The sequence below is a fragment of the Blennius ocellaris genome (genome assembly GCF_963422515.1).
Source record: "Blennius ocellaris genome assembly, chromosome: 3".
In the NCBI taxonomy this organism is placed as follows: domain Eukaryota; kingdom Metazoa; phylum Chordata; class Actinopteri; order Blenniiformes; family Blenniidae; genus Blennius; species Blennius ocellaris.
In genome coordinates this window covers 4,945,316-4,972,509 of record NC_137652.1, presented here as the reverse complement: position 1 = coordinate 4,972,509, position 27,194 = coordinate 4,945,316, and the positions used below count along the sequence as shown (strand labels likewise).

The 27,194-nt window shown below is 42.0% G+C and overlaps 3 protein-coding genes across 3 annotated transcripts; 2 read left to right on the top strand and 1 right to left on the bottom strand.

Moving 5' to 3' along the window:
• Window positions 1-103: 103 nt before the first annotated feature.
• Window positions 104-13,236, top strand: abcg2b (ATP-binding cassette, sub-family G (WHITE), member 2b; the record flags this gene model as incomplete). The annotated part of the gene is given in 16 exon segments (XM_080520974.1): window positions 104-219; window positions 2,701-2,760; window positions 2,870-2,987; window positions 3,062-3,217; window positions 4,821-4,878; window positions 4,881-4,977; window positions 5,137-5,288; window positions 5,497-5,589; window positions 7,494-7,639; window positions 7,924-8,075; window positions 10,186-10,275; window positions 11,202-11,326; window positions 11,795-11,949; window positions 12,057-12,146; window positions 12,284-12,336; window positions 13,089-13,236. Coding segments are annotated over 16 exon segments (1,809 nt in total).
• A 1,302-nt stretch (window positions 13,237-14,538) lies between these two features.
• On the bottom strand, window positions 14,539-18,968 carry LOC308149283 (uncharacterized protein; the record flags this gene model as incomplete). Its single annotated transcript, XM_080520972.1, has 4 exons — window positions 14,539-15,554; window positions 16,061-16,134; window positions 16,251-16,425; window positions 18,884-18,968. 4 exons carry the CDS (start codon window positions 18,966-18,968, stop codon window positions 14,539-14,541), a joined length of 1,350 nt encoding a protein of 449 aa, XP_080377098.1.
• arpc1a (actin related protein 2/3 complex, subunit 1A) lies at window positions 18,676-27,194 on the top strand. The gene is made up of 11 exons (XM_080520646.1): window positions 18,676-18,956; window positions 19,616-19,707; window positions 19,992-20,096; window positions 20,306-20,528; window positions 21,472-21,579; window positions 21,722-21,825; window positions 21,913-22,021; window positions 24,874-24,949; window positions 25,057-25,250; window positions 26,185-26,275; window positions 26,363-27,194. The coding sequence occupies exons 2-11, from the start codon at window positions 19,644-19,646 to the stop codon at window positions 26,399-26,401; spliced, it is 1,113 nt and encodes a 370-aa protein (XP_080376772.1). The 5' UTR covers window positions 18,676-18,956; window positions 19,616-19,643; the 3' UTR covers window positions 26,402-27,194.

The following is a 27,194-nucleotide window of genomic DNA, read 5'->3' as shown; positions in this document are numbered from 1 at the left end:
TTTATCTCTCTTCCACACTCTGAAAGTCTGTTTTTTTCGGTTTTATCCCTGCCTGTGACTGCTGCTTCTGAAGATGTCTAAAGACAGGGAGGTCGTTTACAATATGGAGAACTTCCAACAATACGGGCCGACCATCACATTCAGCAATGTGCTTTACGCTGTTGATGAAACAAAGATGTGCCGCAAGATATCTGAAAAACACATCCTGAGAGATGTGAGGTAAGAAGAAAAAACTTGCCCGAGATGCAATAAATGTGCACAGCCATAGTACTTGTATGCAGGCGACAGTAGGTGTGTGTTGATGATATGCTTGCGTTACCTGTTGAGTGTGTATTGTTTTCTAATTTTAACACTGTGTGGAAACGCTATATGTAGAACAGCTTGATGGTTCCTACAGGACTCATCTTACGACACCCGAGGTCACCGACCTTTTTAAGAGTATCTTCAAGAAAACAGAGAGATATGAGAGGGATAAATACTACAAAGCTTTAGAACCACTGACGTAGTGCCGTTCACCATCGGTGACAGTTACGTGACAACCACTCAGTTATTAATGTTGATTTATTCAAGGAGGCAACAAATGTAACCTACATTTATTTCTGTCCACCTCGATGTGTTTCCATCTATGAAATACAGCATAGATACATACATACACAGTAATATTATTTTTGATAGTTTTGAATTAATAAGCCCTTATTTTAGGTGCTAAATATCATTTAGTAAAAACATTTTGGTGGCCAATATCTTACTTTCAAGCATGTTGTTTGTACTGACCACTACTTAAAGTGATACCAATGGGGTTTTTTTGTTTTTTGTTAAATTAAAAACACCTTGAAAACTTCAATTTTATTATATAGCATTTTATTAAGTCGGACCGAGCTTTATAGCAACGGCACAAATCCAAATATCAAAAACTTAAAAGCTTTTATACTTTAAGGACAAAAACTTCATATGTGTTGTGTTATACAATCTAATGCAGCCATTTTGAATGTTAGGATTGCTTCACATTGACAACATGAGCCTGAAATATTGGTTGTATTTTGTTCTCTTGCTTTTTTATTTCTTTTTTTTGTTGAGTTTACTTTAGATTTATTGCCCCATATTAGTGATAACTAGATTCTCCCCAAACAAGGTACTGTAATTGCTACTAAAGTACGATAACATGATAACATCTGAATGTCAACAAATCCGGTGAGGGTCACTATACAGTCGTAACTCCTTTTTTTTAATTTTTTTTTAATCCAACTTTAAGCATTCTCTGCCTTGATATTAACGCACACATGGGCCAACTGTTTTCCAAGCCTCCCCGTATTTAAACTTCATATAACAGCACTAGAATAATACCAGCAAGAAATGTTGCACGGTTATCTATATAAAGTATGAAGTAAAGCCAAGATCAGTCAGTGAGGAAAACTGAAATCTGTTTATTCAATGTAGATGATCTATAGTCATGTCCATTCTTCTGCTGCTTTGCTGATGCTGTCTCACAGCAGGCTGCTGTGGCTGTATGCGTCATTCCACACGCTTCTGAGGCTCTCGTTTATTATTTGAATGTGTTTTTTCAAGTGCCTGTATGACGTGTTTCTACTTTAATTTTCCAAGCCACTAAAAAAAGTCATCAAGAAAAAAAAGAAAAGTCTTATTAGCCTTGGCAGAGGAGACTGAACAATTTTCAACACGTTTTTCTTCTGATCCCTCAAATGCAGTCATTACTGATGCGGCAGTATTTAAAAAAAAAGAGAGAGAGACAAGCTTTACTAATCTATCAGAATGTAGGAAGCATTTTCTACTAGTGCTGTCAAAAATAACACGTTAATTTAGTTGCTTGATTTGAAACGTTTAAATCGTTAAAAAACGTTTTTTTACTATAACAAGTATAACATATTAGCTTTACTTTGAAAAGAAGAATTTTACAACCGCAGTAGTAATTGTGCAGCAAAACAGCAGGTTGCTATGTTGGCTGACCAGGAGCCACCAAACTGCTAAAACTGGAAGAAAGACTTGCAAGTAAAATATAAATTTTTCCTCTGTCTCTCTTTCCCTTGGCTCTCCTGTATTGTGTGTGTGTGTGTGTGCGTGTGTGTGTGTGTGTGTGTGTGTGTGTGTGTGTGTGTGTGTGTGTGTGTGTGTGTGTGTGTGTGCGTGTGTGTGTGTGTGTGCTGCTCTCTCTCTCTCCTCTCTCTCTCTCTCTCAATGGTTTACTTTATCTGTCCTGTGAGAGAGTGCAGTAGATTATTACAGTAGATTATTGTCACTGTGTTCATGTACTAATTTTACAACTTTGTGTCAACAAATATTCGAATCCTCAAAGTGGTGTTTATTAATTAATTAATTAATTAATGTTTTTTTTTCTCATTTTGCTGATCTTGGATATAAAAAGTTTCACCAAAAACTAAAAGCACATGATAAAAATTAGTCTTATAATTTGAATATAGTCTCTGTGTGTCGAGACGAAATTAATTCTGTAGTTTTCCCTGAATAAATATCATTACAAGGAGAAAAACAATGCGATTAATTACAGAAAATTGTGCAATTAACTAGTAAATTTTTTTTAGTCGATTGACAGCACTCATTTTTACAGAATTAAAGAATCTACCAAACACAAATTTCCCTCTTCATTGTACTAAACACATTTTTGGCACATAGATCTTACGAGACTAAACAAATAACCACCGATGACTTCGCATTTCTTTGCTCCAGTGGCATCATGAGACCAGGGATGAACGCTATCATGGGGGCCACAGGAAGTGGCAAAACATCGTAAGAAATATAGCCATTTGCACACGGCAATTACCTCATGGACAGTCCTATACATGGAAAACCAGCAAAGCCGGGCCTGTAAAGCCTGTAACCCCAACTCTTGTAACAGACTCCTGGACGTGATCGCAGGCAGAAAAAACCCTGCCGGGCTGCGTGACGGTCGTGTCCTGGTGGACGGAAAAGCTGTCACATCCGAGCTGAGGCTGAGGTCTGCCTATGTGGTCCAGGTACCCAAATAGACACTTGAACACACAGTGTGTGTGCGGCTCTGGGCCTCTGAACTGTCCGTCCATCCCCCCAGGACGACATCCTGATGGGAACCCTGTCTGTGAGAGAGAACCTGCTGTTCAGCGCCAACCTCCGACTAGATCCCAAAGCTCACTCCCGCAGCGACAAGAACGACAGAGTCAATGCCATCATACAAGACCTGGGCCTCGATGACTGTGCTGACACGAAGGTACACACACTCCGTCTCACACACACACACACACACACACACACACACGGGCTGCGTGAATCTCACAACAGCAGGGCTCCAAGTCCAAACTCTCAACTGGTGTCAGTCGTGGCGAACATGGTTTTTATACTCGTTTGCTCCTGAACATAAATATAGATGTTATCGGTCTTCGGGAATCTGGCAGGTTCATGGTGAAGTGTAAGTGGGGACATTACATCCAATACACGTGCTAAAAATGGGCGATGAGTCAGCGTTTTTTTGTTTTGTTTTGTTTATTTTGGTTCAGTTTTTTTACGATTTTTTTTTTCTTGTTTGTTTTCTTTTTTTTCATTTTGTTTAGTTTTTTTCTGCAAAGATAGCAATAAAAATGTTTTATTTGTTTGATTCAAACCAGATATTTGTGTTGTTCAAACTTCAACAAAGCCACAAACAGGAAATGTCTTAAATGTCTCTTGTACTTTTTAGGAGAGCTGTTGGTTGATGGGTTTTTCACTAGTGTCACTTAAATTTTACACATGTATATACATTTTATATTGTTGTTTTTGCCTTTTCTCCTGTACAGCACTTTGTGATTTTATCTGTGAAAAGCACTTTGTAAATACATTTTACTTACTTACTTACTTACTGTGTATTTGGTGTGAAAACACCCTGTATGTGTCATTGTTGAGAAACAAGTTTTCTATCACTCGGATGACCACACGGCAACAAGATCTTTTTATATAACATATGAAAAAGTCTCCCTCTGCAGTGTTTTGTTCTACAAAAATAAAAGTAATAGGATCCAAATTCAGAATCAAGCATTACTGATGCTTATTCTCACTCCCGAAGCTGCAGTTTGTTGGAAACTACACTGTTGTTTTCTGTCAGATCCTTAAGAGTTTCTATTGCACATAAATAGTATATTTAAGTACATCCAAAGCTGTAAACATATACAGCAACTTGAAGTAACAACGTTTGAAACACAAACTTTGGCCATAAAACCTTGGAAGCAGGTTTGTGACTGGCGAGGGACATTCTTGTATAAATTGTTCTGAAAATCTGACAGCTGCACTGAAACTGTTAAGGATGTTTTATTAACATTTTCAGAATGACGTGTAATGGAAATCTAATGAAGAAGAATTGGAAGAAGAACTTAAGCTGTTTTGGAACTTTTGAGTATAATAGGTATGACTGTTGCAGGCCTGTTCATAAAAACCTATAACATCACCGTTTATGGTTCATTTACTTATGAAGTATGACATTTCCCAAAATATGACATATTATATGTGATTTTAAATGGTGTCACTTTCACTCTGTGTGAAAGTTGACAGTTCTGCTTTCCTGTTGCTTTTCTAACGATTATTTGATGTGTTTTGTTCCTTGCTGGTGAAATCGCTTTACTTATTCCCACTGCTTTTATTGCTCATTTATCAGCAGAAGAGGGGATCCATCAACCCAAATGTGAAGTTGATTTACCTGACTCCCTCTCCGGTTGTAACTGTCAAGAAGTTTGGTACATGAGTGAAAAGTTAGTTGATCAAAAGAGAATATATTTCACCGAAGGAGCTCGGTTCAGGATTGTGCCCTGTGATCTCAGTGTGTTTTCTGGTTTCTGTGTGTTCAGATAGGTACAGAGTTCCTGCGTGGTGTGTCGGGGGGTGAGAGGAAGAGGTGCAGCATCGGATGGAGCTCATCACGTCTCCCTCGCTGCTCTTCCTGGACGAGCCCACCACTGGGCTGGATTCCAACACGGCAAACTGCATCATCGGTCTCCTGCACAAGTAACCGCTGATTTACCTCACGTGTGACATCCCATAGGCAGTCGAAACTCACGTTGTTTTGGTCCAGCAGTGAGCGGTGGAATGCAATTCATTTCTCAGCTGCCTCTTCATCCATCTTGGAGGGGAAAAAAAAAAAATTAATAAAAAATGTGTGTTCAGGCTGTCCAGAAGAGGAAAGACTGTGATCTTCTCCATCCACCAGCCGCGCTACTCCATCTTCAGACAGTTCGACCACCTGACCCTGATGCACAAAGGCGAGATGGTGTACGCGGGAGCCGCAAACCGTGCGATGGAGTACTTCGCAGACCTCGGTAAGTCATGTGATTGTGTGGGAGGATCATGTCCAATACTGAATACTTTTTTTTTTTTTACAAAAGTAGTGACACTTGAATTACTGCACCACCTCACTTCAGCGTTTGTTCTTCTCAGCTGTCTGCTGAAACCGGACTATGTTTGCTGTCAGGGAAATAATCATCACAAACGTTCCTAAGGATGTGTGTGTCTGTGTGTTTTGGTCAGGTTACCAAATCGAGCCTTTCGACAATCCCGCTGACTTTTTCATGGACATCTCAAACGGGGATATAAAGTCAGAAAAGTACTCAGAACTTGCAGGTAAACTTTGGCAAAACACAATTCTTTTTACTCTCAGCAACTAAAACGCACGGTTTTTATTTCACTCATTTCATTCATTGATAATCATGTACATTACACATATTATAATGTGAATTGTAATTAACAGAAATTAGACACAGACTAAATCTCGACTCAAGGTCCCAAAAAAGGAACCAAAAGGCCCAAAATTACCTCAAAGAGACACAAAAAGACAACAGAGAATGACCATACTTTCGCAACGTGACCACTGTGAGCTATAAAATCAACAAAAAAAATAAAATAAACAACCAGAGGAAGAATACAAATTTTTTTTAATAATAACGTGACCACTTCCACCCAAGAAGACTCATATAACCACAAAGGTTGTGGTGTGGAGAGTGAGCTGCCTTTTACATGTTTGCATCAAAAACTATTGTCAGGTCATCCACCCTTTTCAAGAAGCCTGATTGTGATTGAAGAAATGGAAATTTTCTGTCACAGAATTCACTCAAATATCTCATTGAATCACATTTGATCACATCTCACCGTCTCGTTTGTGCTTTAGCCTTTGTCTTTTGTTGGAGGTAGTTTAGCTGTTTTGGGGGAATCTTGCTGTCAATTTGTCTTTTTGGAGTCTCTCTGCACGTTGCCTGGTTTCTTCATTCAGTATGTTTTTTTTTTCCAGATGTCAAACATGTAGCTAAGTCCTCGTTTACATGACAATGAATTCGGGCAGTTTTCCGCACAATTTAGTTATTTTTGTTTACATCTGGCAGGGAAAAAATACATTGGGCTGGTGACTAAAATTTGGGGTGCGTTGGACCACATTTGGCAAGTTTTTGATATTGTGAAAATCTCTCTCGCTCTCTCTCTCTCTCTCGCTCTCCACACACCTTCTTCACTCCTTGTTGCCCACCAACAGCTAATGAACCAAACTAAACTGGATGAACCAATTAACTACATTTACTAAGGAGCACAACACAGCACAACCATACACACACACACACACACACACACACACACACACACTACAAACCTAATATAACCCCTAATAACCTCTAGAACACGACAAACAGAACTCCCATTATGCACTGCAGCGACCAGCTCAATATTTAGGTCACATTAGCGTATTTGCAGTGCGACTGATTTTGGTAACTGTAGCCCACTGATTCTATGGCATCTGCTCGTTTAATTAAAAACTCAATCAGTAAATAAAAAATTAAAAACTCATTAAAACATTGCACATTTTTGGCACTTTTAGCATTTTTAGCACATTGTTGGCAATATTACTCATCAGGGCCTGCTCAGATGCCAGAGGTTCATTTTGCAATTTGCACAGCCTATGGTTGATTTACTATTTAGATGTGGTTATTTGATGCACATGTGAAGCTCTGGGTGTGTTTTCTTTTGCATGTGTTGTGATTTTGCGGGTTTGCACGGGTGTCTGACAACTTTTTATTAGAATGGGGGAGTTCTAAGATGTGATTGGGCTGGAAACTGTCAATCTGATCTGGCAACACTGCTTCCTCTTCCTTCTGCTCAGTCACTTGTAAACAAACATGGCGGCGTCCTGGTGGTATGACTCGCGGTCAGTATTCTAATTTTATCCTCCATATCAGTAGTTTTATAGTTGAGACTCACCCCTGATAGCATCCGTTTATAACGTATTGTTGTCTGGACACGTCTGTGTGGTTTCATTACAAAATCAAACAACAGCGCTACATCACTACATCGTTGTCTGTGTGCTGCAGTGTAAACACACTCCTTTTTTTTTTTTTTAATGGATTAGTTGTCACGTGAAATGTTGTCGTGTAAAAGTGGCCTAAGCCAAAGACGTCTCAAGCCCAAATGACTCTTTCGGTCATAAATTATAAATCTCTCTGTCTTTAACAATTCTGTGATATATGACTGTTCTCTTTTATAAGTGGAGGATAAAAACGCATTGGCAATAAAATATCGACAGTCGCGGCTGCACCACGATGTGGCTGAGGAGCTGCAGCGTGTGAGTGTCACCGAAGACGCCGCCAGTGATGAAGAGCTGTTGAACTACACCACATCTTTCTTCTATCAGGTCAGTGAACCTGCAGCTGGGAAACACAATTCGAAAAGGCTGCACGAGCATGTTTGCCACGCTCAAATGGTTTTCCCGTTAACGTCTGGCTTACCTTATTAGTGTAATGGTTAACAGAAGCAGAAGTGAGTTTATGAAGTTGCGTCACACAGTTTAATGACTGTAACAACCAGCTGTTAAGCACGTTTGCTTGGCTGCCCACTGAATGACCCCAGATAACGATTTCTATCAAGAACATAGATCATTTTTTGTCTTTTCCGTGTGTGTGCATGTGTGTGTATCAGATGCGTGTGGTGTGCGGCAGGACAGTGATAAACACTCTGAGGAACCCGCAGACATCTTACGCCCAGTTGGCTCTCAACATCTTTTTCGCCGTCTTGGTGGGGCTCATTTATTTCCAAATGTCCACCAACCTGCCTGAGGCTTACCAGAACAGGTACGCATCACCTGTTGCACAACAGCCAAAGGCTTTCACCTCAGCGTGCTTACTCTATTGTCACACACCAACTCAATGAAGAGAGACGATCAAGTCAAGCATATTCCGTGACCCTCATCTGAACACTTGGAAACAGAGAATTTTCTTTTCCACGGTGTGATATTTCAACACCTAAAAACATTATAGTATGGATAAATGTGTCACTTATATGATTATAAAATCGGCCAAAGCAATTGCACTTGAAACAAAAATCCAGTATTCTGTTTCTTGCTCGATTCCTGCGACAATCTTTCAGTACCACTGTTATGTAATCTGTGTTTTGTGTGCTTAAGATGCATTCTCAAGGTAAATGCAAGTGCAGTGGCAGGGAGGAAGTCACGGTGTACCAAAAGCAATCGGACAAAACATAACAGCAGCAGCACCTCTGTTAATATTTAGTCTCTCTGTTTAATCAATTTGTCTGTGATTGTCTTCAAACTTGTAGTCATTAATTTGAAACTACTACAATAAATAATAACATTATTTGTAAATCACTTTTCAAAACTTCTCAGTTCAATTCAAATGTATTTCTATAGCATGAAATACAATATAGTCATTTCAGGGAACTTTTACAGAGAAAACCTGTCAGCACACTGACAGTAGAGAATTAGAATAATCTACTTTGGAAGTAACGAATGTTTGGATTCATTTTTTCAACATATTCCTAATTTTAGAAATATTACGTAGGTGGAAAAAAGGCAGTCCTGCAGATTTGTTTAATGTGAGAGTTGAAGGATAAGTTCTGGTCTAAAAAAAAAAAACCTCCCAGGTTCCTCACAGTGGTACTGGAGGTCAAAGTAATACCATCCAGTGTTAAAGCATGTTTAGATAATTTCTCTCTCCGATGCTTTGAGTCAAATTGACTAGCTTCTCTTTTGTCTGAGTTCAGAAGTGGAAAATTACGGCTCATCCAGGCTTTTATATCTTCAAGACAATCTTCTAGTTTAACAAGTTGCTCAGTGTTGTCAGATTTCTTAGACAGATAGATTTGTGTCATCTGCAAAGCAATGGAAGTTAATGGAGTGTTTCTGAATAATATTCCCTACAGGAAGTATGTATCATGTGAAAAGTGAAGGTCCTAAGGCAGAACCCTGTGGAACTCCATGTTTAAATCTGGTCTGAGCTTAAGACTCATGATTAACATGAACAAAGTGGAACCTGCCTGATAAATATGATTGAAACCAGTGTAGTGCTGTACCTTTAACCCTGATATGTTGTCGCCTCCCTAATAGGATGTTATGATCAATAGTATCAAAAGCAGCACTGAAGATCTAACAGGAACAGAACAGAGACCAGTCCTTTATCTGAGGCCATGAGAAGATGTCTCTGTGCTATGATGGGCTCCGAAGCCCGACTGAAAAGACTCAAATGGGTCATTTTACAACTGGCGAACTGGGTTACAAAGTGCTTTACATTAAAACAACAATACAATTAAAAGCCATAAAATAGAGAACATTAAATTAAAAATAGAAATGAGAAGAAATAAAAAGTAAAAAAATAAGAGAAAATCGGTTCATAAAAGCAGAGTGATTAAAAATGAGTTTTAAGACGAGACCTAAAAGAGGACGGTGAGTTTGCTAGTCCGAGACCCTCCGGCAGGGAGATCCAGAGTTAGCCCCTATTAGAGGAGCTCAGCCTCATACGGAGTCAAAACACCATTGATATAGGGAGGAGCTCAAATCTATTCTAAAATCTTAAAATCTATTCTAAAACTCACATTTTTGGACATCCAGTTTCTGACTTTGGTGATGCAGGAAAGAATAGAATAGAATATATGCGAGAGTTAGCAAACATGGTCACATTGTCCTATAAAGGGTTAATGTGAGTGCATTAAAATTGTGGTGCAACAGCCAATTGGCATATCTATAAAAGCTGCCTGGCTCAAAGCCTCACAGATACAACAACACACATATTGTTGACACAGATTTAAAGCATCATGAAAAAGAAGCTGTAAAATCTAGATGAAAAGAACAATTTTATGACGCTGTAATCTGCCCATGTTTATAGTAGTTAACCTGACCTCTCTCTCTCTCTCTCTCTATCTCTGTCTCTCTCTCTCTCTCTCTCTCAGGAGTGGAGCGTTCTTCTTCCTGATCATTAACATGGTGTTTGGGAATCTTTCAGCTGTTGAACTCTTCATCAATGAAAGAGCGATCTTCATGTGAGTGAAACCTTGAGGTTACGCTGTGTTTGCTTTTGAAAGGGACAAATGTTTCCACCAATGGAAGCTAAAACACGTCTTGGTATTGGGAAGATGCTTCCCCCCCCCCCCCCCCCCCCCCCAACAAGATTTCTATTTCCTTCAGTTTATGAAAACAATTTTTTTAACTGTAATTATTGTATAATAGAAAAAAATTAAAAATGATTTAAAAAAAATAGTTTCCCTGCATAACTATGGTTGGTCAGAGTCACAGCAAATAAAGACTTGCCAGATACATAAAATACTTTTAATACTTTCAATCAAAAACAGTTTTGCCTGTGGATCCCAGCAGACTTCAAGATTAATATTGTTTACTTCTAAAAATGTTCAAAGTAAAATGTAACTTACTGGTACAGAAAAAGGAGCAGACTTATAAGTTTCTCATTGATTTTTAAAAATGTTTTTGTGCAACAAATCAAAAAACAGACTCACACAATACCAGTGACATATTGTATTGCTATAAATAGGTAAATTTAAAATAAATAACTAAGTTTAGGAGAAATTCATGCACCCAAGCTTCCTTTCTGTGCTGACTGTAACGATATAAAGGTATATTTGGAATATAACACTGATCATATAACAGCAATGGGGGTGATTTTTTTCTATTAAGCGACGAAACCAAAGACGACGATGCAATCAGAAGAGCAGGTTATTAACATCCCCTCCCATGTTTTGAGAAGTTCCAAAGATCAGTTGATGTCAAATTTTAATTGAAAGAAGAAAGTTGAAATGCGTTGATTACGGTACCTTTAATATACAAAGTGAGGTAATATCATGCAATGTTTACTTTCCAGTATTTACTGTTTGTAAGGGTCGAGTCTCGTCTTTTGGTGACTTTGAATCCTGGACAAACACACTTATTGTTTTTGTTGTTGTGTTTGTTGCAGTCATGAGAACTCCAGTGGCTACTACCGAACTTCTGTCTACTTCTTGTCAAAGGTCTTCGCTGACCTCATCCCAAATCGCATCATTCCCATCTTCGTCTTTTCATCCATCTCCTACTGGATGATGGGTAATAAGCCTGCACGTATCCACATGCATTTGTCTTATTGTGTCTCATAAAAGGTGTTGGAATCCTCTTGTCATGCCACATGTGCAGAGAGGAGCAGGAGCGGCTTTATCCACTGTTGCTATTTTTGGACGAATGTTGAGATTTCTAAATCCATAAAGTGCTTTTGTGAGGTATTCATCTGACTGTGAAAGCAGTAAATTATGTAGTGAATGAGGATTCGGCCCAATTCTTTCTGCACCGATGTCTCTTCTTCTCAACTCTATTCTAGTTTTAATGAGTAAAATCCTAACGGCGCGGAGTTGCAGAGTTCTAACTGTATTCATTCAAGTCACTCAAATACATGCAGCCACTTCTCACCACTGTTGTTTAAATCCTCTATTTAACCCAGGATTGTATTACGTTCTTGGCTTGTCTTTCACACGTCATCTTCAGCCTTTCCCGTTTATGTGTGTTATGTTGTTCCCCCAGGGTTGAAACCCACCGCTGAAGCCTTCTTCTGCTTTGCTCTGACCATGTCTCTGGTCAGTCTGGCGGGAGTAAGTTTAGCCTTCCTCGTATCGGCGAGTGCGTCCTCATTTGCGATGGCCAACATCCTCATTGCTCTTCCCTTCGTCTTCATGATGGTGAGACACTCGGACAGAACGTACCAGCGACCGATCACGATGTGCCCTCATCAGCCCCTTCAAACGTCTATTGTTTCCTCTCTTATCTCGTTGCTCCTCCGCTCCAGGTCTTTGGTGGTTTTCTTGTCGATCTCAACAGCATGCTGAGCTGGCTCTCCTGGCTGGAGTGGATCAGTATATTCAAATACGGATTGAATGTAAGATATGAAAAACATGCACAGCCAGATAAGGACAGTGTGGCGATTGTGTGAGATTCAGATATGTAGGACTGATTGTAATCTACCTTCTTCTGAATTGAAAAATGGTTGGGGATGATCTTTTTTCTCTCACGTAGGCTGCGTACATCAATGAGTTTAAAGGACAGACGTTCATCCGCAACAAAACAGCGTGAGTATGACAGCACAGCCACAGCTTGAAACAGACAGACACAAATAGTAGTGCAGCGTTATTTGTTTTGTCCAGTCATGGACTGAATGTGTGCCTCAGATTTTAATTCTAACCTTAACCCTCAACCCCCGGAGCCAAATCCTGACCATAACCTGCTGATTGCAACCTCAGCCTTGAGGCCTTGTGGAAATTGTATACATATAGCCATAATATCTAAATATATCCAGGTCATACAAGTTTTAACCTTCGTCGTTTAATCCAACAACTTTCTAATGAGGTATAAGATATTGTGGACTCCTCACTGCATTAGTTCACTGAACGTTACATCGGCTTCCATTCATTTCCTGCAGACTCGCTCTAAACTTGTTATTCCCACCTGCCCTGACCCGATGTAAAAACATGACCCCTTTTCAAATGTTTATGATTTATTTTAATAGGACTTTATATTTGCCCTGATATTTCAGACAAGTGTATGAGAATAAAGGTACCCACAATGTAGACATAAAACACACAATCACAACACACACCGTGTGTTTTCGGGGCCGTTGCATAGAGTCACACTTCATGTAGACTTCCCTTAAAGCCCACTAAAACTTCTAAAGCCCAACTCTGAAAAGCTGGAACACATTTTCCCCCGCAAGGACGACAGTTCCCAAAAACTGCGAGTGTGAGAGTTTGATTCCCACAGCCGTCACAAACGCACGTGTCCACACATAAACATTCATATTGACCGCCTGCTGTCTGTGCTGCAGTGTCAGTGGGGAGCTGCTCCTGGACCTCCAGCGTATCGACTACTCCGTGTGGGGCTTCTGGCAGAACCAGGTGGCTCTGCTGGTAATCATCACGGTCTGCATGTCGCTGGCCTACGTGCAGCTGCGTCGAATCAACCGCTGGAAGTGATTCCCCTCGTCCAACTGCTTTTTTCACCCCATCAGCAAATATGCTTCTATTTATTTTAACAAAGACCACAGAATTTAACGAAATTCAATTTTTTTTGTATTGTTGGTGCAAAATCCCCATTCTTTCTTATGTAATTTTTCAACAATAAATAGGAAGTATTTACTGTAATCTATTTTTTTTGTTTTGTTTTTTGTTAAGCATCACGTGGAATCTGTCCCGCAGATGCTCACAGGTATAAACAAATGCACGTGTTGTCACAGTTGACTACCAGGTGGATAAGCTGCTGCAAAGCACACTCGCTGTGTGCACGAGGGAGCGTTGAACGCCCGAGCCAACGTCTTAAGTCCTCACAAAGCTGATTAGGGTGAGTGACACAACATTGGCTTCAATGGAGGAAATATGTACTTTTTTTTTTTTTATAATGGTTTTGCTTTAAATGAGTGACAAAGCTGCTTTTAAAAACATCACCAGGGCAAACTCAAAGAAGTGTCTTTGAATTTTAGTGCAATATTATTTTATCCTGTTAAAACTTTGTGCAACTTCTGCAAAATCAACCTGTTAACATATAGTATGGTGTAAACCAAAGCCTAGCCAGTAATGACAAATGACCAGCTCCTCATTTTTACTTCAAATTGCTTTAATTAAAAAAAAAAAAAGAGCACATTTTACCCTAACATTCCTGCATATTAACTTTTTCTTCGGTCAGCTCTTCAGGCGCATCTCAAAAAATTGCATTACAATTGGAATTTGTTCTCATATATTATATCAATCTCCCATATTCAAGATATTTCAAATCTTCCTTTAAGCCATGTTCAAAAATACAATATCTCAAAATCATACACTATTTCATCATTTTTTCATTTATATTCTAATTTTTTGAGATGCACCTGTGTGAGGTAGATAAACTACTGTTGTGTAACTAGAAAAAATCAACACTTTGCATGTATTATGCACTATTTCTTCAGCTCAGGGTCACAGCCTGCACTTTGCCCTCTTTACTTGCAGCACAGCAGTATTGGTTTATCTGCTTTACAACTTTCTGAAGAGTAAGCCTTTTTTTTTTCCTCTCCATTCAAGAAACCATATCCAAGACCTTCCAGTAGTTTTTTTTGGTGTGTGCATTAAAGCTCTGAAGTTAAACACAGGCTGTGAATGTCTACATGTAACACGAGAAGACGCCGACGCACCCAGTAAAACCAGAATGTCGCCTTTGCCTCGACGCTTCTGAGAAACATGAGAACATTCACCTGAAACAAAACAGAAGACTGGACAGTTTTCAGATCTGCTCGTTAAATTTCACCACTAGAAGGTTTTCACACTGCCGGCGCGCTTATTCAGGCCGTTTCCCACCGTTACTGGTGTGTTTTCCAAGCCGCGGAGCCACTCCGTGCATTTCAGTACCACGCGCTCGTCCACACCGTGGTCGTCGTCCTCTTCATACTCCACATCATCGTACCTGTGCTGCTCATTTAACAGCGATATCTTCACGATGGAGTTGATGTCTCCCACTTCAGTGTCGGCTGCGTTTCTGGCAGCGATCCTGCCGTTCAGAGAGCCGTTCCTCTGCGCCGTCGGCTGGTGCCTCCTGGAGACGACGTCCCTCCTCTGCTTGGCGTCCGCGGCACTTCCTGCAGCGCCGGCCCCGCTCGCTGCGTTCCTGTTGGCCGAACGCTGACGCCGCTCGCTGCTCCTCCTCTGCAGCAGCACGACGGCCTCGGGTGTTAGCGTCAGCGTGAAACGGGCCTCGTCGTGATCCCCGATCCTCGCCTTCGCCTCCGGTTCCCTCTTCACGGAGCCGTGGTTCAAATGTCTGTGGTGCTGCGTCTTGGACGCCGTAGTCTCCCCCGAGCGGTCCGTGTGCGACGAGGTCAACGGCCGGTCCTTCCTGTTCGCGTGCAGCTCCGGTCCGGCGACTCCTTTAGCCGTGGGTAGATGACTCCTGGGTGGACTCTTCTTCCCCAGCTGCTTCAGGTTTAAAGTCAGCCGCTCCTTCACCGAGCCGCTTTTGTCCTCCCTTGGAGCTTTAGCTTTGGCCTCGTTGGGAGAAAACGGGGCGTTGGCGGGCTTCTCCTTCCCGCTCAGTCCCGAGAACCCCGACCGCGCAATCGACACCGGCGGTATGAAGGGCATTTTGGCAACACACAGGATCAAGTAGGAGAGAAGTTCGGTTTTGCTGACTCTGTGGAAGAAATCCGAGGGCAATAAGGAGGAAACCGATTCGATGGTGGCGAGACACTCCAATGCATCTTCAGCCATGCAGGGGGGGGTCAGCGGAACGTGTCCGTGTTTCTGCCGCTTTCCATCGGCGCTCACCTCGCCTGAAGTGGCTCGCGGGGCGGGCGTGTGCACCGGAGTGGCACCTTTTAAACTCGTACGTCCTCCGAGTGGGTATAAAGAGTCTGGCAGTCGCTCAAACGCTCATTACTCGAAGGCTCAAAGCTCTAAAATAGACCAAGGCTTGTAATCCAGGGGTCTGATCTGGGAGGACACGTTTACTACACACGGCACACGCAGGTCTAATCCACACCGGCCGTAAGCGACCATGAGAGTGTGCACTTATCGAGCCGACAGATGTCAAGACGAGGCCAACGAAGCGTAAAAGCTTTTCAGCACTTTCTTCCCGGGTGCAAGTGAGGTCGTGTTTTTAAAGAGAACTAAAAAAAAAACAGGCTGACATGGAAAACATTTATTTAATCCGATTGTTTCACGCAGAGATAAAATTTGCTTAAAATGTGCCACCTCTGGTAAAAACACCGTTCGCGACTTAACGAGAAGAGCGTTCAGCTGCAGCAGCTCCTCTTCTGCACATGCAGGATCCGTCGACAGCGCGGGCAGGTGTGATAGGCGTCCTTAAAGTGTTTGACGAAGAACGGAATCAGGCAGCAGCCGAGCACCAACCTGCGAGACAGAAACGGCTCGTCAGTCTCCGTCTTAGAGCTGGCGCGAGTCGGCGCGATTGACACCCGAGCGATTAGATAACAGGATTTTAGCCCTTTGAAGGCATCTCGTCTCACCCACACAACACAAACACAAGGCACATGAGCCACGCGTAGGTCCCGACCCGGAAGGCGACCTCGGTGGTGACCCGAGTCTCACAGTAGGGGCACGTTGCTCCCCCGGGGGTCCAATGCAGCGGCGCCTCCCAGGTCACAGACTTTGCCTTGGGAATATATGAGGGAGTAGCAAACACTGTGGAGACGACCGTACAACATTAATTCATGTTTCCTCTTTGATTACCCTTAAAATATTTATCATTTGAACTTGTGTAAGGCTTATATAACACATTTTAGTTTGCACATAAATTGTTTAAACATTTCTTGAGCACATGATCATATCTGGTAACTTCAGTGTTTTGTGCAAAAGTAGCATGGAAAATACTAAATACCTAGTAAGTCATATTTAGGCTTTGCCATCGCAAAACAAGACACATCGTTATGTGGAACAATGTGTTTAAAAAAGAAAATCAAGCGACATTCATCCTATTTAATGAATTCTTTCTTTATAAAAACATGTGGTTTTAGTCAGTATTTCCATCACATCTCTGTACATGACAAAAAAAACATTAAATTCTTGAAATGCCTGCATAACAAGTGTCCACTAAAGGGTTAAATCTTCTATGACAAAGGTTAAGTCAAGACAAAGTTGTCAGCCAAGTTCTTAATGACATTTTGTACAAGTGGTCCAACAAGACCTTCAACTGTTTAGACTTGCATTTTAGGTCTAAACTGTATAAACCTGTAAATAAAAGTAGTGAAAACTATTGTCGTCTTTCTGAATCAATTAAGCTCTTTTTTTTTTTTTTTCGTAGATAGATTATGTAACATGTTTGGAAGAGGGAGGCTTGATTCTCTCACTTTCACTCATCACTTTAAATGTTCCAGCTAGAGTTTGAATTCAAAAAGAGATATTTGAACGTCCATTTTCTGTAAAGATGTAAAAAAAAAAATATGAGGTGATCGTTGTACCTGGAAGAGGAGTGTGCACATTGGTGGAGCAGCCCAGTTTTGGGGAAAAGGAGAGTGAAGAGAGCAGTGGCGGAGGCGGTAAAGCACTGAAAGGTGCTTGACTGTGGTAAACCTCCACGTCAAACTCAGCTCTACTCCCATCTGGAGAAGGAAACAAGCAAAACATCTGAAGCTGTATCGCCTTCAAAAGTCCGGCAAAGCCAAGCACTCACCTGTAATGTCAGTTCCACCTGATGGAACGTGTGGTGGAGGTGTAGGAAATGACTCGTCTGCTTTAGATGCCATTTAAATGTGATGAAATGGAACCGACATAGCAGGTAAAAGCCCACCTGGTTTCAGCTTTGCAGCAGTTTGGCTTCACCTGGCAGCTGCATTTAATTGAAGTCTCCTCTGATTGGTTGGACAAACTACCTCATTCTTTTAAAGCGTTCTTAAAGGTGGCTTCTAATTTCAACAGAAAACGTTTTGGATGCGTTTTACTCAAGAAAATATGGAACTAAATGTGATGAAAGTTCATTGCAATTCATGTCTTTCACACTATGATTTTAATATTTGTTCTAGAAAACAGAAAAGGTGCTAAATGCAAAACAGAAAACTTTCCATACAGAGAGAGAGAGAGAGAGAAAATGTAAAAAAAAATTATGTTAAGCTACAAGTATTCATAACAGATAAATTATCAAATTTCTGTTCCACATTAAGAGTTTGGATTCTGATTGAGGGATTTTATGCCTCTGTATAGTCTCCTGATTCCTTTAGATCAGACACTTTATGACTGTCTGCGCACAATAATTCGGTAATGTCCTCAAGTTAAGGCAAGTGACGGCCTCTAATCTTCTCCGCTTCATCTTAATGACCCACTGAGGAGCCCTTCGGCCTGCAGCCGAGCAGCCAGTGAACCACACAGTGAAGCAGTAAACATCTCCACTGTGGATTTATAGTAGCCACCAGCAGGTTTCTATCAGTATGTTTTCGTGGAACGGGAGGAAGTGGATTCTGGGTAGACTCCGGTGCAACCGCCCCAGGACGCCAGGGCTGGATTTGGGTCTGTCGCAGGCCTGTTTTGGCCCACAGGCCTCATGTTTGATTCCCCTGCTTTTAGAGGGTCCGGTGCTGGCTGACTTGGTGGCAGAATGTGATAGCACAGGGGAGACTGAATTTTTAGACGTTGATTTTTTTTTTTTTTTACAATTAATGTTTTAGATGTTGACATTTTTTACACTGAATTTATTTTTTTAGGGGTTAATTTAAATATGTATATTTACATTCCAAATTTTAGAAAAAGGAATATTTTCACACTGAATTTAATTAAATATTGGAAAAAAAATCCAGAAAAATTTTATGTGCTCGAAATTCTATGGCTTTTAAATTTCAAACTGAAAAAAAAAATAATAATAATGCACAGTGCTTCCATACGTGGATGTTTCTCCATGAGCCACAGGGGGCGCTGTTGCTCTTGGTCGCGGTTGGTGAGCCAGCCCCCCCGACACTCGGATCTCGCAGCCAGCGTGATGATGCTAAGCTAGCTGTCAGCCAGGCATCATTCACGGGTTCTGCCTACCGAGTTAGCTGCCGGATGCTCCCGGTCGTATCCTGCTGGCCGTCTTGACATTCCCTCCACATTCCCGGACGAATTCGTGTCGACTGACCAGAGTCCGCGAATTCAGGTCCACTCCCGACCTAACCTCTCCCCGCTTTGCGTCCCTGTAGCTCGCCGGCTAAACGAGCAGCGCCCACCCGGACAACCGGACTGACTGGGTGAGTTAGCATCGCGCTTAGCGGTGCTGCGCGGCGGCTCGCTGCGGCTGTAGTCCGGATTAAAAGCGTCTCCGTCGCTGGGGGAAACCGAGGACTGAGTGGGGAGGGAGGCCTGCTTCGTAAACCTGTCGACTGCAGCTCGTCAGTAATTCAGAAATGTGTCTGAATCAGCTGTCGGGCCTGTGTGACACCGGTGGAATTCAGGCTCGCGCCGAGTAGTAACGTTCCTACCGACTTAACCGACTAACGTCGTCGAGGTTACGTCGCTGGAGTTCGCGAAATATCTCGGTACAGACGTGTTTGCGCGTGTCGTTCTTGATAAAAGTGTGAATTTTCCAGGGGAGACTTGCTGGCTTCGTTACCGTGACAAGTCTCGATTCGAGATAGGCGAGGGTTGAGCTAATTCATGCTAACTCTTCCGAGTTCAATTAAAGTTGAATAGATTTTTTATTTATTTATTTTTGTCATCGTGGAAGTGGTTTCGGTGGTTACCAGTGTTTGTACACACGCAGGAATCTGGAGGGTTTTCAGCCGACACGGGCGTCGCTGTGGCCGGTTGCTTGGTGTTGGTAGCCGGGTTTGTTTGTGGCTACTTGCTAAACTAAGTTGTGTGGGGGTTTTTTTGTTTTGTTTTTTGTTTGCCGTGTCGCTTCGTAGAGCTCCCGGGAAGGACCACACCCAGACAAGATGTCCCTCCATCAGTTTCTGCTGGAACCCATCACCTGCCACGCGTGGAACCGCGACAGGACGCGTAAGGCCACGAGACACACACACACACCTGTGCCTTGCCTCTGCTATAACACACCGATTAATACACAAACCATCCTCTGGATTTAATCAATATTCAAGCACAGGCTAACACCTTTAGTCGCACCCACTCATTCATTTTATGATCCAGTGACTATAAGAATGCCGAAGTGTGTGAACATTACTCCCAGCATAGTGGGAACCGGTTCAACTTGTCCGCTATCTGTCTGACCCATCATGTGGCCCTGCTGATTTCAGTGTTTCCCTTTTTTTTTTTTTTTTTTCCAGAAATTGCAATCAGTCCAAATAACCATGAAGTTCATATCTACAAGAAGAGTGGGAACCAGTGGGTGAAGACTCACGAGCTGAAGGAGCACAATGGACACATAACAGGTACTGAATCCAGCTTTTGTGAGACTGTGATGATGACTCATAGTCATCCAATGTAATCATTAGCGAACGTTCGTGAAGCGGTCATCAATACAAGCCTGCATGGTCATGACTCATATATTCTCCATAAATTCTTATCTGTAGCCAGGCTCATTCAAGCCTGTGTTCAGTATCTTGTGGCATTTCAGCGTTTCTTTTCTGTACGTTCGTAGGTATTGACTGGGCTCCTAAGAGCGACCGCATCGTGACGTGCGGGGCAGACCGTAATGCCTACGTGTGGTCCCAAAAGGAGGGTGTATGGAAGCCCACGTTGGTCATCCTCAGGATCAACCGGGCGGCTACCTTTGTCAAGTGGTCCCCACTGGAGAACAAGTTCGCGGTCGGCAGTGGAGCTCGACTCATCTCCGTCTGCTACTTCGAGTCTGAGAATGACTGGTGAGGCGTCTCGTGGTGTCTTGTAGTGTTTACCTTTTTAGAAGTGATCATATTTGATAACACACATTTGTGTCGGGTACAGTCACAGAAGACATGTTCTCATAGTTGGCATGAACTTGAAAATGGGTGTTGCCTGTGTAGGATTTATGACATTTTTACTTTTAAGTATAACAACAACACTGGACAGTTGCAGCAAGAACTTTATGGAATGTATAATATTGTCAACTATTAATTTTAAATGAAGTAATCTTGCGATTTCTTTTTTTTTTTTCACGTGAGATGTTTTTATTTTGACCAATTTGAAAATGTTGAAAGGAAAAAAAACACCCAACAAAAATCCATGGTTGAATTCCTTTACAATGGGTTCATCATTGCATTTTCTCAATTGTGTGCAGTGTGTACAGGCAGACAAATTCAAATAGCTGTTTTCTCACCTATATCAACAAGTGTTCAGTTTTTCAAACTTGTATGTATTCATTTATATTGTAAATCCAAAAATCATCTTCAAAGTTTGAGTTAAATTGTGAGAAAATGTAATGTTTCCATTGTATAGGCTTTTTAAAAATTTTTTTTTTTTTTTTAGATAATTTGTTTTGCTTCCATTCTTTTTTTTACATTGATTTAAGTAATATTCATATTGCATTCACTCCTTCATAGACGGTCATTGTATGGCGCCTGTACCCGTTTGTCTTCTTCTGGCTTAAAGACCAAAGTGCAGCGTTCCACTGGGCTGAGCAGGATCCACTCCCACACTCAAAACAACCGTTTCTTTTTCTCCCGGGCCTTGTACCTGCCCGTTTTCATTCATCTTGCTCTCCCTCACTAACTGTACACCAATTATACACCAGCCCATTTATCAGTCTGCCAGAGGTATTTTAGGTTTGATTGTGTGCTTCAAGAAATCACTAAAAATAAATAACTAAAGGCACTCTTGTGATTTAAGGTGGGTGAGCAAGCACATCAAAAAGCCGATCCGCTCCACCATCCTCAGTCTGGACTGGCATCCCAACAACATCCTGCTGGCCGCCGGCTCCTGTGACTTCAAATGCAGGTGAAACTTGTTGGTGCCTGAATTAGAAACGACACAATGGGGGGGAGGAATAACTGAAAAGCGGCCGGACCTCTTTGCCTCATTTGCCGTGCGCATTTCCTTCCCTTTAACGGCGCTCCCTCCCTCCCTCTCTGTCCTCCAGGGTGTTCTCAGCCTACATTAAAGAGGTGGAGGAGAAACCAGGCCCCACGCCCTGGGGCAGCAAAATGCCATTTGGGGCAGTGCTAGCAGAGTTCGGAGGAGCCGGTCTGTATCATTTCTATCAAGCCGCTCTCACACCACTTCTGTCCCAATCTCCGAACTGAACGAGCTGCTTTTTGTTTGGACCCTCAGGTGGAGGGGGTTGGGTCCACTCGGTGTCCTTCTCAGCGTCTGGTAACCGTCTGGCCTGGGTCAGCCATGACAGCACTGTCACGGTGGTGGACAGCTCCAAGACGGCCAGGTACGTCCTCCTTCCACACAGACAGGTGCCGCGTAGCGCTCGGGCTTCTCTCAGGCTCCAGCGACACACCAAATAAAGGCAAAACTGTCCACTTTATACTGTGAAAGATGGTAGAAAATAAAGTTGAAGGCTTTGCAACGTTACTGCTGTTTGAAATGCTTTACAAAAATATTATACCATCTTTTTATAGCTAATAACGAGCCCTATAAAGTCTACTCGAGACAAACTGACACATTTATAAAGGCATAATTCTTCATACAGCCGTTTGAAAAGCAAAAAATAATTATTTCTATAATGGTATAAGACATTATGTTCTCTCATTGAACTAGAAGTAAAAAGTATATAAGAAATGTCATGAATCAGTAAAGCTCTCAGCTGCAAATCTCTTTAGAATAACTTTTTATTTATTTTTTTTGAATTGTGATACCAACCCTAAACAACCGGGATGACACCAAAGATTTTGTCTTAGGGATAATATCCTCATCAATGTTTGGGGTTTTTTTTGCTTGTTTTTCCAGTTCATTAGTTGGGAGTTATTTAAAAATTAGACTTTGTCCAAATGTTTTGGCCTAGCCATAATTAAATGCTGGGTGGTGATTTTGCAAAACATACAGAAAGTAGCTGCAGGTGAACGATGTCAGTCTCTGAAAAATCACCAACGTTCCTTTAATTTACATTAAAAGCTTGTTCAAGCTCCATCTTTGTTACAAGAATTCTAAATACTGAGTTTACCTCTGGCTCTCTGATCCAGAACAAGGCTGCATGTGTGCTGGACTTTTCACTTTTGTTCGTTTTTTAAGGTCCTATATTCAGCTGACTTCTCCATAAAAACAGCCTCGTGGCCTCTTAAACATGTCAGTGATCCTTATTAGGCTGCAGTCTACTGCACATTCATTGTTATCGCAGCATCAACATGTGTAATATAATTATCACAGCAGTATGACTCAACTGCAATAAATTGTATTTCCATGCTCTATACACTTCAATTCTAAATTAATGAATTTTAATAATGAAACAAAAATGCCGTGAATGGTTATTAATTCACAATAATGGTGATCAATCAACGGCACGTATTGATTCATCCCTTGTGGCCACATGGCACGTGTCAAAAGCACAAAACTAAAGGAAAAATGACCAAAACCAACAAAGTCGAACGACTTGCACGTTTGTAATTATTCCAAACCATATAGTCATTTGCTGGCTGCAAACTGTGGAATGGATTTCCTGACCCATCACTCTGTGTCTCATTGAGACCCGGCTCTGCTCGGGGAATCCATTCCACAGTTTGCAGCCAGCGAGCAGAGCAGCAGCAGGGAAACACCTGTGTTGTCATTTCAACAGTAAAGCACAGGCGAGGCTTCAGGGATTGGACATTTCCGATCCATGAATTATGTTCGTATCGGAACCCGATAGCGATACTGGATCGGATCGGCCCCATCCCTGTTTTCCAGGTGGTTTGATCCGGTCCTCAATGTTGTACTTGAACGCCACCTGAACCAAATGACGGTGTGAAACATACTGAGGTCACTGGAGTACGTATATAAGATTATATATGTAACCAGGAAAAGTCTCAGAAGTTCAGCAGAGGTGCAGAAGATTTGACAACAGCTGTCTTATATCATGTGTCTTCATGTTCTTTATTGTAGAGAATATGATGTGGATCTCCACAAAAAGTTTGTTCTGGCAAGTCGTTTTATTCCAAATAGGAGGGTCTTCTAATCACAACCGCCTTTTCATTTTCAGACCAATACGGTGTGTTTTTGTTTGTAAACTATTCTGATTGATGAGATGGAAATGACTGTTGCCTAGTAACAGATGAGGGAGATGCTTCCCAAGCAATCTGATTAAATTGAAATAAAAAAAATAACAAAATCTGAACCCTTTCATTAAATTAAAATGATTATCTCCAGCTCATACATAATGTTGAAAAATCAGCTCATCACATTTAGAAATACATTTATGAAATGAATAGAACATAATTCTTCAGTTTATGAGAATTCATTTTAATTTCCAGTAATCTTTTTGCTGGTCATTGTGAGTAATCCCTGATTTATAAGCACCTGCTCCAGGAGTGGCCAACCCGCGGCTCCTTGATCCATTAAGTGAAATCATCGGCGTGCAATCTCTTGCAGCAATAAATAGTTCTCGTGTGAAACTCGGAGTTCGGATTTTCTTAAGTCATACTCAAACGCATCTCTCGGATGATAAGTTAACAGAAATACTATTGGATTAGAAGTATTAGTTATATAGCTATGCTAAATGTCGAAATCAAGTCTCGGAAAGTTGTGTTCGAATTCCTGTGCACTGTCCTCCTCCGACAGCATGAAAACGTTCCACAGCCGTGGTGCTGCTCCCCTACATTTAGTAGGTTGGGCTTGTGAGAGCACTACAGTGGCAAGTAAACAAATCACACTTGATCACACGACAACCCTTGATTTGATAGTGATGTGTGGTTTGTCGCGGCTGCCTTCACTGTTCACTGTGGTTTTGCAATTCGCAGACGGTCCCTGCACATTTCTGTGGCCTGAAGGGGCTGAAAATCTTCCTGTTAATGCATGTAAACCCACACCTGATGTCTCATACATTACGTACATTTCCACTTTATATCAATGTGTCTGTGCTGAGGGAGGGAGTTTGTGTGTAAGCCCACATGTGTACGATGTGGCTCTTTGTAGAACCACCGTCATTTTTGTGGCTCATGGAAACGCAGCAGCGTATTGATACGTTAACAATTATGGTAGGATGCAAGATTTGAGGCGCAGCGAATGAGACGTCGGCACGAAAAGTTTCACACTTCGATGCTTCGACATCTCACGACTGAAGTAAATTTGCGTGTTTTTTTGTGCGTTCAGTCCCTCACAGCTGAAGACGGAGTTCCTTCCTCTGCTCAGTGTCATCTTTATTTCAGAGAACAGTCTAGTAGCTGCGGTAAGAACATTTAAAGAATGAATAAATAAATGAATTCTTGACACGATGCAACAGCTGAGAAAGGTGGGTTCACCGCCACTGTTTGTTTGTTTGTTTTCCGTCGTCAGGGTCACGACTGTTGCCCCATGCTGTTCCGTTGTGACGACGGCGGATCCCTGACCTTTGTGTCGAAGCTCGACCTCCCCAAGCAGAGCATCCAGAGGAACATCTCTGCCATGGAGCGCTTCAGGAACATGGACAAGAGAGCCACCACTGAGGACCGCAACACTGCCCTGGACACACTGCACCAGAACAGCATCACGTGAGCCAGGACACACGCATTGTTTAAATTAAAGCGCAGATTGTATAAAGATCTTTACTTTTTTTTTTTTTTTACTCGCATTCATCAAATTGGACATTTTATGATTAGTTTTCACCAAATGACAGAATTGCTCAACCTTTTTTCCCACTGTAGGCGGATATGCAGGGATTGTTTGTTCAGTCCCATTTGATGAGGTAGAATTGTGAACAAATGCATGTAACAAGAACTGAAAGCAGGTTTTTATTTCTGTCCACATTTTTAAGTCGGACTGATATTTGTACAGAAAGAGATGCACTTTAATTTAATCAGCATATTGCTTGAAGTGGTCAATACTGGGAAGCATTTCCTGTCGGTGTGGGGTTGGTAAGCTGAGAGCAGCGTCGCAGCGCAACACCGCACCGCAGAGGAGGCGGAGCTTATTCAGATCTCAAAAGTAATGTCTGAATTACCACCACAGTGACTGAATATTCACATAGCTGGGTCTCGCCCAGGTATTTTGGCCGTTTTAGTGTCACTCAGCTTGACATTTGCCAGGAAAACCTATCCATTGTCTGCAATTGGCAGGTTGTCCGCTCATTAATGTGTGTTCACACTTAATTGATAATGTCAGTTTCTACCGTATAGGCTTGGCTTTCAAATTTGCATGACGGAAGTATTTCAACCAATAGAACAATTTCTTTCTCCGTGTTGCTAAGCGATCATCCACCACAGGCCAGACCAGCTTCAAATCCTCCCACCGACAACATAAGTATTTCAATAATTTGGGACGACTTTGGATTCGCAGCAACAGACACTCATTAAAAAATAGGGTTCTGTGGTCTTTTGAGTGGAAAACGTGATAATAAACCACAAGTAATACGGTCTCTTGCTGCGGTTGTAGACGAGAGTGCATGTTCACGTTGTTGGATTGACCTCTGTGCTTCCTGCTCTTCAGCCAAGTGTCTATCTACGAGGGAGACAAAAGGGATTGTCGCAAGTTCTGCACCACAGGCATCGACGGAGCGATGACCATTTGGGACTTTAAGGTCAGTGATCTTTCTTTTTTTACACTTGGAATTCTCCATCGTCCACCGTCATTGACTCTTTCTTTGTCTTCCCCTCCCACCCCTCAGAGTCTAGAAGCTTCTATCCAGGGTCTCCGCATCATGTGAAGAAATCTTGTGAATGAATGAAGAGACGCTGCGGCCTCACTTCTCCCCTCCCCTGAACGCAGCCAGTAACACACACAACTGACCACATTATCGAGTGTCTGCTGAAGCACTGATCAGACCATAACACACTCTTGTGGGTGCTCACCCGCTCTCTCTCACACACACGCACACGCACACACACACACACACTACACACACTGAGCTGACGTGTAAAATCACTGTTGATTTATTTTTTTTGTTTGTTTTTAAATGAAGGTTAACCAGGTGTCAAATTGGGAAGGTCCTCTGACACGTATTAAAACGTGACGTGAAATGTGTGTTTTTATGTTCTCTAACCTCCTGTACCAAAAGTCGAACACTAAAAGGTGTGTTTTATCCAAAAATCGGACTGTATTTCACCTCAGATTAACCTCAACATGACCTCTGAATATCAGTGTCCGGCAGAGAGGGGGGGAGGGGGGGGTGGCTCATTCCACCTCCTGGAGGATGGTAGATATTCTCCAGTGGGGTGAGGTCTCTGTTTCAAGGTTCTACCCCCCGGGGTTGTTGGATATTCTGAGAACATGTTGGGGCTTCGCTGCTGGGAGCTGTACAGGTCTGATGGTGGAAGAGAGAAAGCGGCTGTCGACACTCTGTGCGGAGTCGCAGCTCGCCAGCACTAGGCTCTGTAGCTACGACACTAAAACCACACGAGACGGAGGGTTTCTATGTAACTGATCAGGAGGTAGACATGAAATAAAGTATGAAAATACATTTACAGTACACAACTCACCCGACTGCTCTCTTCCTTTCT